Here is a 13,350-nt window from a genome sequence, read left to right as displayed (position 1 = left end):
AAGTCCTAGGGACCTAGCACTTCCACGTACCCTGCTAACCTGCTGGTTCAACTAGCTGACCTGACTTAGGTCTAATTTATGGAAGCTGAGAGTCATAGCAGGCCTCCTGACATGACACGCATGCTGACAAACAGCCACGTTACCGTCTCTCTAACTGCTCTATTACTTGGCTGAAGATTAGCAGAGACTGAAGTTGTTGTGTTTCTCTTTTGTAACTAATATATTCTGTCCCATGAGACATCTGCATTTGCTGAGTGACAAAATCCAACTGCACGTTTGGAAATGAGGTGCCCTTCAACTACTGCACAGAGGTGCTACACAGAGCTAGGATTTTTTTGCAAACACCGTCTTGCTAAAAACCCCAGCTTTCGAGCAGATCTTTCTCATTCTCCCTGTCAGAGCTACAAACTGCCCCCTCACCCTCCATTAATTACATTAAAAAAACCTCATCAGCCTAGACTTCGTAGCCTGTAGACCTGGCTAATTTTCAATCCCTTTCTGGTTTGCACAGAGGAGGATGGCACAGAACAAGGAAAAAACGCCGGTATCACTGCTCAGAATACCCAACTCCAAGACAAGGCCTGAGCCTAGGCAACTGGGGAGTCAAAGACTTCATACTTGAGCCTTTTCTATTTTTGTTTTCTAAAACAAAAATAAAAGTAAAGAGAAGTTTGGGGCTGAATATTTTGTCTGTGTTGTGGCAGCACAGTTTGACAGAGAAAGTGTTTCTGCAAGGAAACAAAAAGGATAATGACAAAGAGGAGGAGCATCTTGAAACCCCACTTCTCGGTATGCCACAACTTACTTTCAGTTTCTTGGCCTTCTGTTCCAACGCCTGGATGCAGTTTGGAGTTATCACTTTGTTCAGCTCTTCCAGCTCTTCCAGAGTTTTATCAAGCCAAGCAGACATGTTGCTGACATCTGAGTTCAGCTGCTGCCACTGCTGCAATTTCTGTTTCATCCTAAGTTTATTTCTATGGTCTTCAACTTGGATGAGCTCCCACCTATCAATAATGCCTACAAATGATAGAACAACAAACATTTAAATCTTCAGTAAGGGGAAGAGTGCGTAAAACAGATGTTGGTTTACGGGTGTTTTATGGGTAGATTATTCTCCAATCTACTCAAGGCCCTATTTCTTGAGATTCTACAATCTGTAGATTTCATGGTACTGGTCAAGTTATTCCCATAGTAATCCTCCACAGGACTTTAATCACATAAACTGAAGATGTTTTAATTCACCTGGAAGAATGGAGCAAATCCAAGGAAACAGAATTCAGTGAGCCCAGCTGTGACCTGGCAGACACCAAAATTCATCATGGGACAAAGTATGATCCAGCAGTTAGGACTCGGGTTTATGTTTCATCAATTTGGCTCTAAAGGAGATGGAGATGCCTCTGCTTTCCAGAGGTTTTCCTATTGAGCCCGTGTGTGGGACTCAACCCTGGTCCGTTTGTGAGGCAGAGACATACACTAAGAAAGCTGGTGAATATAGCTGCAGTCTTCTATTTATCACTTGGTTTGCTCTTGTGACTGCAGTACAGATGTGTTCTCATTACAATCTCAAGCACCTGAAACCAGGAATGAGGTCCTAAAAGGTTAAGAGAACCAGTTTGTTGGCCTATTTGGAAGAAAGGACCACAGTGAATACAGTGAAAAACAGAGTACATGAACAGCTTTCACAAATCTTTTCTGTAAATGGTGGCTGTAGCATCTTCTTACATGGAGTACCAATAATTGACAAAAGGGGACTACAGCAATCTTTGTTCAGACAGAAACACCCTACTTTCGTTTGAAATCTGATTAAAAGACTTTGAAGTGACACAGACAAGTGAAATTGTTCCCATTCCTTCCAACCAGCAAAGAGACAGAAGTATACCATGAGTGATAAAAATCTCAAATCTGGCAGGAAAGTGTGGAACAGCAAACCTGGGTTGGACAGTACCAGATGAGAAGGCAGCTCCACAAACCTCAGCAGAATACATTAATTTAGAGGATAGCGATCTACTCCTGTTTGGTTCTCAAGGTAAACGTGCTGCCTTCCCGCCACCTCTGCCTGGTCTCCTCCAGCGTCAAAGGACCAACACCCCAGTAACAAAGCCACTCCTAACACTGTACCTGGCTTGTTCTCCACAGCTCCTATATTCACCAGCTCTTGGTCATCTTGGGGTTCTTCACCACTCGTGTCAGCAGACATAATACTCTCCTTGTTGATGCTGCAGCTGCTGGCAGAGCTGAGCTGATTCACCTGGAATGACATTTTGGTGAGTGAGCCCTGCAGGTTAACAAACCATCAAACTTCATTTGTGTTACTTCAGGGTGGCTGGGCTGCTGCTGAGCTCTTGCATGGCAGATAGAGCACTGGCCTTCCCCATCTTTGCTAACAGTTCATACTGGCTCTCTGTTCCTTCTCAGTAAACACACACACAATAATAGTGATGCTAATTATTATAAGACTGGATGTGGCAAATTAATTGCTTTGTACTACCCGTACCAGACAACGAACATTTGCTGATGCTCTTTGTTGGATTCTGGGTCCTGACAATATTGAATCTAAGGCTCTCAGCTGGATAAATGATGGCAAAAGCAGCCAGATACCAGTATCATCTTGTGTCTGGAAAAGTGCTGATAACTGGTCCAGATCCACTGAGCCTGGCAGCTGCTGGTGAAGCCACGGCTGGCAATCGTCCACCAAGACTGAGATACCAACCAGCAGTAGCCATTTTGGCACTTTTTTAGTGCCCAGATGCAGACTAAAGGGTGGGTTGCATGCCAGGAAAGGACCCTTCAAACTGGCCTACTTAAGGAGGTATATCAGTAAGTATCAAGGGATGGTATTCACACTCTCTCCTTGGGGGCTGGGGGAGGAGGGAGTTAAATTCCCCTAGACTTGTCCTATGACAGCAGAGGAAGTAAGTTCCTCCAGACACTGACTGATCAGGAGCCTAACATGATTGTTCTGAATCGCTTCAAAGAAGCTTTTCTAGCGCGTGGATAATTTCATTGGTTACCTGAGCCACCAGAATAACGTCTGGGTTTGCATAAAGTGAACACTCCCCCCCTACCCCCTCCCCAGCTAAACTTTCACTTGATGCTGGAGGAGGGAAGAGGATGGAATTACACAGGAACAGCAAACAAGACTGTGCAGTACAGCTTCAATGCCCACAGAGCCTCCTACTCACATAGTCTGGTATATAGGGAATACTTGTCTCTGGACCAGCCAACACAGTTCCAACCATCTCCGCCTGGTCGTATTGGTGTTTCCTGCAGACTGGGCTATCTGGAGAATGCCAAGGATGACCTGCTGAAATAGACTCCCCTGAAACAAATAAAGCCAAAACCATATGCCATGAGTGCGAAGTCCCACCTCCACAAGGAAGCTGTGGCTTTGTACTACGTTAGAAAGCGCTCTGAATAAAATGGCATCGAGTTATGGCATACAAATGACAGTTTTGCAGCTTTCCTTGCAAAGCATGCACATTTGCAAAACATCAACAGTGTTTCAAAGGTAATGAGATGAGAGCCATGCAGTTATGGGACATTCTGTTTCTTGTGGAAAATGCTTGAATACAGGTATGGGTGTTCAAAAAATAGAAGAAAAAGGCTGCACTGTGGTTTGGGAAAGTTTGCATCTCAACAAGACGATCACACATCTGCAATGCATTTTAGTAGGGACAAGTACAGACATGTCCTGATTTGGAGAATGTTTGTTCTGGATTTAACAGGCAGGACACAAATGGTTCTGTCATGCACAATCCAAAAATGACTTGCAGAGTTGGAACTATTATTTCCTTCAGTAATTATGCAATCAAAATTAGAAACAACCAAAAAAAATGGTACTACCCAGAGCAAACCATCCAGACAGTACCAAAAGACTTTGGATCAATACAGTGAAATGCACATTAACCACCTTGGCATTCACCAGGCAAAAATCTGAACGGTGTGTTCTTGACTGCTTTGTAATGTACATGTGAATACTGCAGCGTAAGAACACTATGACAGGATGAGACATGGTGCCCACACAAGGCAGGAAGTCAGACATTACATATGAGAGAGGTTGAGGAATATAGCGTGCAGCACAGGGAGATTGCCATGTTCAGACACATGCATTAGCAGGTGCCTACCAGAAGATGCTTTCAAAGTTTTTGTGGTCATTTTAAGATATGCCTCAGGATTTTCAGTGATTTCTACATCTGAAAAAAGTATAATGTCATTTTCCTCACTACTCAATATTTTCCAACTATTAAAAACAACGAGGGACAGCAAAGACAAAGAACAAAATAAGTTGTTGGTACTATTTTCATCACACATTCTTAAAAAGCAAGGTTTCTAAAGACCTTATGTTTCTGAAAATATAAGCTTGATTTAGACAATACCATTCCCTTCATCAAGACATCCAAGAGATGAGACTGCTCACATCTATTCATAGTACTAGAAAACCAGCCAACAACGAGAGAGCAAGACCTCAATCCCCCTCCCTTCCCACAGAGGGACATCCTTGTCCGTGTCAAAACAAAGAGCTGGCAACTGCTGCTCACCTGACAGAGCACTGACGTATGTTGCTTCTTCTTGTTCGTGAGAGGAAGAACCTCCCACATCACCTGTGTGATCCCACTCGAGTGGGATGGAGTCAACACTGACAGGGGTTTCACAGCCTGATCTTTCATAACCTACAGTAGGGGGCATAAGTTGGCAAAAGGACTGTTGCAAAGACGACCCCTCACTGTTGGCCACCTTATGCCAGGGATCATTCTGGATTTCTCTGGAATCTTCTGTACTTGTCTCATTTTCAGAGGTATCATTTTCATCATCCGATCCCTAAAAATAAATAAAAATTCTTACATATTACCAAGATTTACAATATCTCTATACTGCTTAAAGAGCTAATGGTTGAGCCACACAGTTCTAGCAGGGACTGTTTTGCGGTCAGCTGCAGAAATCAAAGATCACATGCCTAAAATTAAAGGGAAGCATGACTTCTGCCTCCTTCCTTTTGCCCAAACAATCCTCACATCAGCAACCACCTGCCCTATTTTAAGACACTCAACCACCACCATAACATCTCTTTCCAGCCTGCAGTGAGGGGTACCCTGTTCCACATGAACTGCATAGGCCAGCAGTGAAATGATGCTCAGGTGAGGGTGAACAGCTACTTGTAGAGGGTCATGTTACTCCCTCTGCCTGGCTTTTTAATAGATGTTTTTAATTTTTGGGCCAAAGCAAACCGAGAATCAGCTAAATGTTCTCAGTGAAAAGTAAAGAGCATGCTGTCCCACATTCAGGGTTCCCACAAGAAGGTAGACGGATGGAGCCTCGCAAATGAATCCATAAAGAGATATTCTAAGCACATTGTTGAAATTAAACAATGTGTTCTTAAACACACCAAAAAAGCTTTTGAAGCCCTCAAACCACTACTATCTAAATATTAACCCTGTGAATTCTTTCATGCTACTATTCAGATGCTGCAGATGGAGACCCAACATGAGAGGTGTGAGGAGACAGGACTGGCGACAAAGCTTTAGCAAAACAGGCACAATTACTGGGGAGTTTCTGGCCCATTTGAGCTCAAACCACCCAGTCAAACTGCCAGGGATAAGCCATGAGCACTGCAGTTCAAACAGCAAAATCTTGCCAAAGCATCAAAACAACTGTTGCTTCTTACAAGATGCCTTGAAGTCAGTCTTCGATGGAACCGGGCAACACGTCCAAACACTTCCTGACAGTATCTGTGAAGTTCTTCTAATTCGCCTTCTATCAGGGTAGCATCCAAAGGCTCACTCTTCTGAATCAGTTGCTTGCCAAAAACAATTAGCTCATCAATCTTATTTGTGTTTAGTGTAATTTCTTGCTGGAAACCCTATTTGGAACACACAAGAAAAAGAATTACATCTGCAACGTCCCCTTTCTAGTTTAAGGTTGGAATTAAAAAGAAAAGCAACAATGTACACTGTTGTCTAATTTCATTTGGCAAACATCTTTTTAGTCACCCAGTGAAGTTTTATTAGCAGGATTACAGTTCCAAGTGAAGTGGCATTTTCCACCCATGTGTACACCAGTATCACTGCAGTGTCCTGAGCCTGCAGGGTATCATGATAGGAGAGTCCAGCTAATCAGCTTGTTTTTCTGCTGGGTACACACCCCCTTTTTCCCAGTAGCAAAGATGTTTGGCTGGTTGGGCCTCCAGCCTGCACAACAGTAAATCTACATCCCAAAACAATTAACAGTGCAGGTGGAAAGGAGAAACAAGCACATGAGCAGGTAACAAAGAACTAGCATGTTCTTGAGAATCATTGCACATGCCTGCTGTCATTTCTGTGTGAAAGTCCCAGCTACAATCAGTGTACTCAGAGGAGAGATCCTACCTTAATGCCAATTCAAAATTCATATCAGAAAAGAACACCTGAATTTGGGAATGTAGCTTTTACTGTTAACCTGCACGTGCTCCTTTCCAGCCCAGATATCACTGTCTCGGACACATTTAGAAGAAAGTGTAAGGATAGACCCGATCTTGGACACTGAATCTGAAATTAAATACTGTACAGTTTGATCTTGATTAAACTGGATAAATCTTAAAACAAATACAGCCATACAGAGATCTGTTGGCTACTGTGAAGTCTCAGAAAAGATGATTCTGTCAAGAGAGGGCAGTCCAAGAGGACCATCTGGCTTTATTACATAACTGCTTTGTAAGGATACGTACATGTAACTGGCGCATTTTGTCATCAAAGTCACTTTTTGAGAAGTGCTCCACGTTTGTCAGCTGGAGGTCCATCTCTGTAAGCCAAACAAGGATGCTTTCCCTGGTCCCCTCAAACTCATCTCTCCGACTGGTGAAGTGCTGAACAGGAAGAAGGGAGCCAGCGTTATAAGACTTCAGCTACTAAAGAAAAGATGGTCAAAGGAGCCCTCTGAAAACAGCGTTTTGTTTCAAAATTGCTCTTCACCTTAAAGGCCTTCAGGACACAAATGGCAGCATGCCATGTACAAAAACTGTCTCCTTCCTATAGTCATGCTGGAACAGTGTCCTATGTTAGTACACGGTTCATGTGAGAGAGGGCATAAAACTTTAGCAGTGCAAGAGGCTTCTACAAAGTTATATTCTTGCTTCCACACTGTATACCTTCTCCCACATCATTATATCAGCATAACACTTATTTGAATTCAGGTTTAACATCTAATTTGTTCTAAATATAGAAGACAGAAAAAGAAAACAACTTTATTTACTAAGTAATTAAAACCATGACATTAAACATCAGTAAAACACTGGAGAAGCTGGATCACGGATGACCACAGCAGTGTAATTGATGCCTCATTTGGTGTAGAAGCCAGGAAGGGCTCTTCCTGCTGCCACCTCCCACAGAAGCTGCTAACAGACACTCAGCTTGCAGTGCCCCAGTTTTCCTGGGTAGATTTACTGTTCAGGGAGGGGATGATAGAACATCCCAAACACAACACCTCCTAACTGCACAGATCAAACCCCATCGGCGCTCTCCCAGTCTCATCCACCGACTTCCAGGAACCAAGTTTTCCCTGCCAATCGCTTGCAGCACAGCTGTATTTAAAATCAGGCAGTGACGAGTTTTCCCCAGGGCATCTGTCCAGAGACGAGTTTAACTCAACACGCAGGACACTTCAAAGAAGTATCACACATTCACTCTTCCACAACCTTCCTCTGTCAGGCAGAGAGCACAGCAGGAGCTGGTGACAACAGCACGCCCCTCCACCACACTGCCGCATTTAAAGGCCTGTAGGTGAATCATAGCTTGGCAGAAAGTGGAGCTGGGCTGTAAACTCCAAACCTCGTCTGCACTGGGGTCCTTTTATCCCTCTGCCTCTTACTTACAGAAAGGTTCAAGTGCGTGAACACATGCACCCATGACAGGGTTGGTAGGAGGAGAGCATGACAGGAGCAAGTAAGGCCTACAACACGCCTTCCAAAACCTTACACCCATTCTTCCCTTATGCTCCTTCAACTACCAAGAACCCATCTGCCAAGGACATGTTTACGCCACACACTTGGTGACCTTTCCAGAGCTGCTCTCCTACACTGGTAACTCAAAACACAAACAACACAGGACAGTTGCTTCAGTATGTGTTTTGCCCTTGGGTAATTCCTACAGAAATTTGCAAGTGCTCCTCGCTCTCTCACCCCACCGTGCAATTACCTTGAGTCTCCTCAAAATGGCAGCGACTCGTTTCTGGAGATTATCCCAGCGCTGGTTGCCTTCGTGTACCATCTGCTTCAGCTTGCTGGCTGAGTCCGTACGGTTCTCACGGGCAAGGCGCCTGTACTGCTTATTGATCAGCTCCAACTGAGTGAGTCGCTCATGAATGTGCCGTTGGAATGCCTGCAAACCAAAAGAAGGAATCAGTTCCCTTGCCAGGAAGGGAGAGGAGCTGGATGATTCTATCCATCAAGAGATGATGATGCCCTCCCCATAAAAACAGACCTTCTAATTGCAAAATTAAATCCAGAGAAGGACCCATAGTTTAAATCATCTGCTCAATCTTAGCTCATTAGCAAAAGGAAGGAAAAAACCCAAACCCCAGAAAGGATTTCTGCCTACAAAAAACAAAGCTTTAACTTATAAGCAGGATCTTGTTAGTTCAGAGCACTGGATTCTCCACATTAAAAAAAATAAAATCTGGAGACAAACAGATCAGCCAGATACCTAGGAGCCACACAGTGGCCAACTTACCTATGTTCTCTATACCACCACTGCCAAACTGGTGTTTTTCAGCGATGCAGGCATTTCACACAGACAGTAAGCATTTAGCAGTCTGACCATCCAGCCTGCTGCTGAGCACGAAAAACTGAAGCTGAAAAACTCACCTCAAATTTCTTCAGCTCCTCCTTTGCATGGGTGTACAACACCTCTGAAGTATTAGGTTTAGCTGCTATCCTTTCAGATGAATTCAGCCAATCTTCAAAGCGAGAATAGTCGTCCAAAAACCTCTGCCACAGGCGCCAGGTTTCCTCAATTCTGAGAGGGAAATGCAAAAATGGAAATGTTTTACCACAAGCTAACTTTAATTTGGGATTTTTTTTTCTTTTTTGAAATTCAGATTGTGGCAAAAGCTACACCGTTTCTTCAAAATGCTGCCACAGGCTTCGCTAGGAGGGGAAAGAAAGAGACTTACTTCATTCGTCTTTCCATAGACATGGCGCAAATGTTTCTCCAACGCCTGTCCAAACTCCTGGAAGTCTGCTGGATGGAGTCACACTCTGTCTCATTAGCACACGCATCTGAATCGTGCAGCAGGACTTCACAGATATTAAACACGGATTCCACCCCTGCAGTATGTTGCTCTATGTCTCGTTGCAGATCCTGCCATTGGCAAAAGAACAGCTTGAGTAGAAGGAAAAATGCACAGCTGGACTTCAGACATAGCCTTTCAAAATGCTGCAGAGGATGGGCAAAGAGCAATTTGTGTGTCAGGAAAAGCTTATTTAGGCTTTAGAAAACAGACCTGCAGGATGAGCTGTGCAGATGACAGGGTCAGGACAGAACAGCCATGCACAAAGGGATTGTCCAACTTTGGATTCTCAGCGAAAGGCCTATCTTCGTATTAACAGTCTGGACAATTTTCATGTGCATTCACAATCCAAATTTACACATACTGTAAACACATACTAATTTTGACAGTGCAAGATGAGAGGGTCTCATATCAGCGTACTACACTGTTAAGACTTGACAGAGAACTCACAGTACAGTCCGTGTACTTTACTGACTACGTGATCTCAGGCTGATACCACGAACCACAGCACACAAGTAGCTGGTGTTACACTGCTCTTCTTACTCCCTCTTGTAAAACTCCTGTTACGACAGCCTGTTTTAAAGGGTCCGACAAAGACGCTTTCTCTAATCTACACTACGGGTTTCTTCTCCAGGGCCTGCATCTCCATCACAGTCTGGCCTCACACTCTGTACCTATAACTACTCCTAAAGTCAATGTAATTGAACAACAGAAAGCCTTATCTAAATATTGCTGATTTCAGTGAACAGATGAAGCAGAATTGGTTCTGCTCTAGAGTTAGGAAATCAAAACAAAATAAAGCAAACAACCCCAAAACAGGCATTGCTTGCAGTAAATACAAAAGGAGTTGAAGATCTTCCCAGAAGTCAACAAGCTGCAAGGATTTGAGTATCACTCAGTGGCAGTCATCGGTGGTGTTACATGGGTACCTGAAAGGGCTGAGCCATAAACATTCCAAATTTGGCTAATAGGATGTGTGGTAATGTACATCTTTAAGAAGCATAGAAGCCAAAATGTTTACGCAGAGGAGAGACTGCCGGAGGCAGACCCAACATAATTTTTGACAGCTTATTAAGGATTCACAGCTGTGAATTTACAAACCACTCTACTTGCACTTGCACTAGGTTGCTGACACAACCTCATTACTTTTGGTCATGCCTGGGTTCACAGAATAACCCTAAGCAGAATCCTTGCTGTTTCCCAAGCTGTTAATTCCAAATGACCTGACGGTATTATGTTGACACAAACATATCAAACTAAGTAACGGGGCCAGGAACATACATTGAGCACAGAAAGGTACTTTTCCTTCAACTCTGCACAGCATTGCCCGAGCTTAAACAGACTACACGCTGTCAGACTCCTGCATTAGTGACACAGCTTTGAAACCTCAATATTATTAATTTTATTCTTCATCCTTTAATTGAACAAATGTCCCATAAAACATCTCTGTAGACGCACAATGCTTTTCAATGTCATTATTCAAGACTGAACAGGTAAAACTTTTCCAGTCAGGGATGTCAAATAAAAGCAGCCTTTAGGGTATATTTTTCACCATCACTCTGCTCTTGATGAAATAATTGTTTGGCTAAACCCAGGAAAGGTCTTTTTACTTGTTGCATTCAGATAAAGGTTTCTTTAATGAAGAATGAAAGAGGATTTTTTTTTTTTACTGTGGTCTTTTCAGTCAGCACAGTCTTCTCACATTCAGCCTGCTGAAAGGTTACAGTAGAAGGAGTCTAGAGGTGCCCAGAGGTCTGTGTTTGAAACAGAGTCCAAACAACAAAGCAGTAAGTAGCTCTGAGCAGCAAATAATGGCTCTTACAGTGACCTAAAGCTTGTATGTTCATAACAAAAATAAATGAGTTTGGACACAATTCCTTCATGCCACATGTTCTCTGCCTCGTAATTTATCACAGCCTTTGAGAACGCAAAAGGTTTGGATGGGGAGAAAAATATTTCCTTGTAGTTTATGAAACCATTCCCAATGCATATGAAACCATCAGAGGCACTGAGCCAAGGCTTGTAGTGTTTGACCAGCTCCTACAGTGGAGTCGGTGGGAGCCACCCTCCACTCCTGACACAGAGGAGCTGGTCTATCCCACGATGTCTGGGACAAGAGCGGATGGAGAGTCATATCAACCATAGCAAAAACAGCCCTCAGGTCTGTGTCACTCAGGGATCTTACCTTAGACATGAAAACAGCAGCCAGAGAGAAGATGGGAAGGAAGAGAAGAACACCCATAGGTGTTCTTCAAGGCAGAAGCCATAAAGCTTCCATGCTTGACAGCTTTATTCTTGATCCTCAGTTTCAGGGCAAATACACTTGTTCAACACAAAGGCCTGATGACAGCTGTGGTCATTCTCAGCCTTCCCAGGGAGGCACTTTGAACCTGGGCAGACTTAGCACAGACCTGAGCAAAGGCTGACCTCATCAGCAAGCCTGTGCTTTGGAGAAGTTCCTTTTCCTTCCCTGGCTGCTGGAGAGAAAAATTTACTCCAGGACTACCCAACTCATCTCACACTTCCACGTGGCCGGGATAGCTGGCATGTTCAGCTGTGCCAAATCCTTGCCATCTCCAGCACTTTAAACAAGCATAGATCCTTGAGATACCCCTGGTAAATCACTGTCTCAGAAAAATGCCTACACACACTCAACCAACACCCAACGGTGCTAGGTTGGTTCACTCACCAACATACCCAACCCTCAGGAGCCTGCCTACTGGGTCAGGCCTCAGTCAAAGGTGTGTTTGCATAAGCCCACCCTCCAAAGCTCAAACAACCTTCCGTGTCAAGCTTGCTCTGCTGTCTGCAAGGAGGGGAAGAGAACTGAGCCAGTGAGGACAATAGAGCACTTAAAGCTGCCAGAGACAGTTTGCAGGAGACCTGGTACTCACACCTTGTCAACCTAAGCCATCCTCACAGATTCTGTCCATGCCCTTAATGAAGTCTGTTGTACTTAATTGAGCAGACCATCAAATGTAAAAATGCTTTTGTTTGTCTTTTGCATGTTTTCCTTGGGTGGAGGGGGGAAGGGAGGAGTGGGGTAAGTCAACACAACACTGAAATTGCAGTGAGCAAATAAAAAGTTTCGATGCAATACATCTTGGCAGGAACATGAAAAGCAAACACAGAAGGCCTTGCTAAAGAAAAGAAACAGGTGATTTTAAACCAGGACCAATTGTAATCAGCAGCATTTTAGCTCATTTACTCTGGCTGATATTATTTCCTACCTGTTGTTCTGCCAGTCTCTTCTGGATTTCTTGGTCATCACAGATATCATAAACAACAGGCTTGGAAAGCTCAGACTCAATCCAGGCCAACCAGGTGCGAAGGTTACTCATGTTTTTGTCCAATACTTGTATAAAAGCAAATGTTTCCTTCAGTTTCTTCACCCTAAGGAAACCAGAAGGAGTAATTTGTTAGAAGGATCTGCAATCAGTGGAAATGGTGTCAGCAGAAGGTGATGACAGGCATGGCTTTATGAAGCACTTACTGTCACATCAAGCTGTTGCCTGTAAATCAGAGCAGTGTTTTAATCAAAACCTACCTAAACTGGCACAGCAGGCCTATGCCCTACAGCTACAGGAAGGTCTTGTGTGAAACTGTATGAGCAGAGTGAATTTTTGTAGCCTTATTCATCTGACAGTGAGCTCTTCAGTCAGTTCTTGGACATTTGTCTAAGTAGGAGTTTGTACCGCAACATGCTGCAGCTAAACTAAATGGGTATCTGTGGTCTGATTCTCCTGCAGTGAGTTACGTTCAGTGTTGTCTTCAGCAGCCAACAGGGCCCACCCTAATCAGCAAGGTCCAACTCTGTCAATGGAGGCAGAATTTGCCCAAACCACAGATCCAGCACCCTGGGCAAATGGATGCTGACAGCAGAGGAGAAGGCCTGAAAAACGGCCACTGTAGAACTTAAAAATCATAGCCTCTTTTAGGTTGGAAGAGATGTTAACATCATCAAGTCCAACCGTTAGCCTAAAACTGCTAGTCCATCACTGAACTGTGTGCCCAAATGCCTCACCCACACGTCTTTTAAATATCCCCAGGGATGGGGACCCCACCACCTTCCCTGGTGTGCTGGATTCAGCC

At 43.9% G+C, this 13,350-nt stretch overlaps 1 protein-coding gene across 1 annotated transcript; it reads right to left on the bottom strand.

The window, feature by feature from the left end:
• Positions 1-805: 805 nt before the first annotated feature.
• LOC104515832 (nesprin-2-like) lies at positions 806-12,647 on the bottom strand (the record flags this gene model as incomplete). The annotated part of the gene is made up of 11 exons (XM_010159953.1): positions 12,489-12,647; positions 9,142-9,329; positions 8,834-8,984; positions 8,166-8,348; positions 6,701-6,838; positions 5,663-5,857; positions 4,539-4,818; positions 4,125-4,193; positions 3,183-3,319; positions 2,119-2,248; positions 806-1,017 (listed from the first exon to the last, which is right to left on the bottom strand). Coding segments are annotated over exons 1-11 (1,794 nt in total), but the record flags the coding sequence as incomplete, so codon positions are not given.
• Positions 12,648-13,350: the final 703 nt, after the last annotated feature.

The sequence above is a fragment of the Eurypyga helias genome, unplaced genomic scaffold (genome assembly GCF_000690775.1).
Source record: "Eurypyga helias isolate BGI_N326 unplaced genomic scaffold, ASM69077v1 scaffold51529, whole genome shotgun sequence".
NCBI classification, from domain to species: Eukaryota; Metazoa; Chordata; class Aves; order Eurypygiformes; family Eurypygidae; genus Eurypyga; species Eurypyga helias.
The sequence above is the reverse complement of the archived record's forward strand: the minus strand, read 5'-3'. Positions and strand labels throughout refer to the sequence as shown.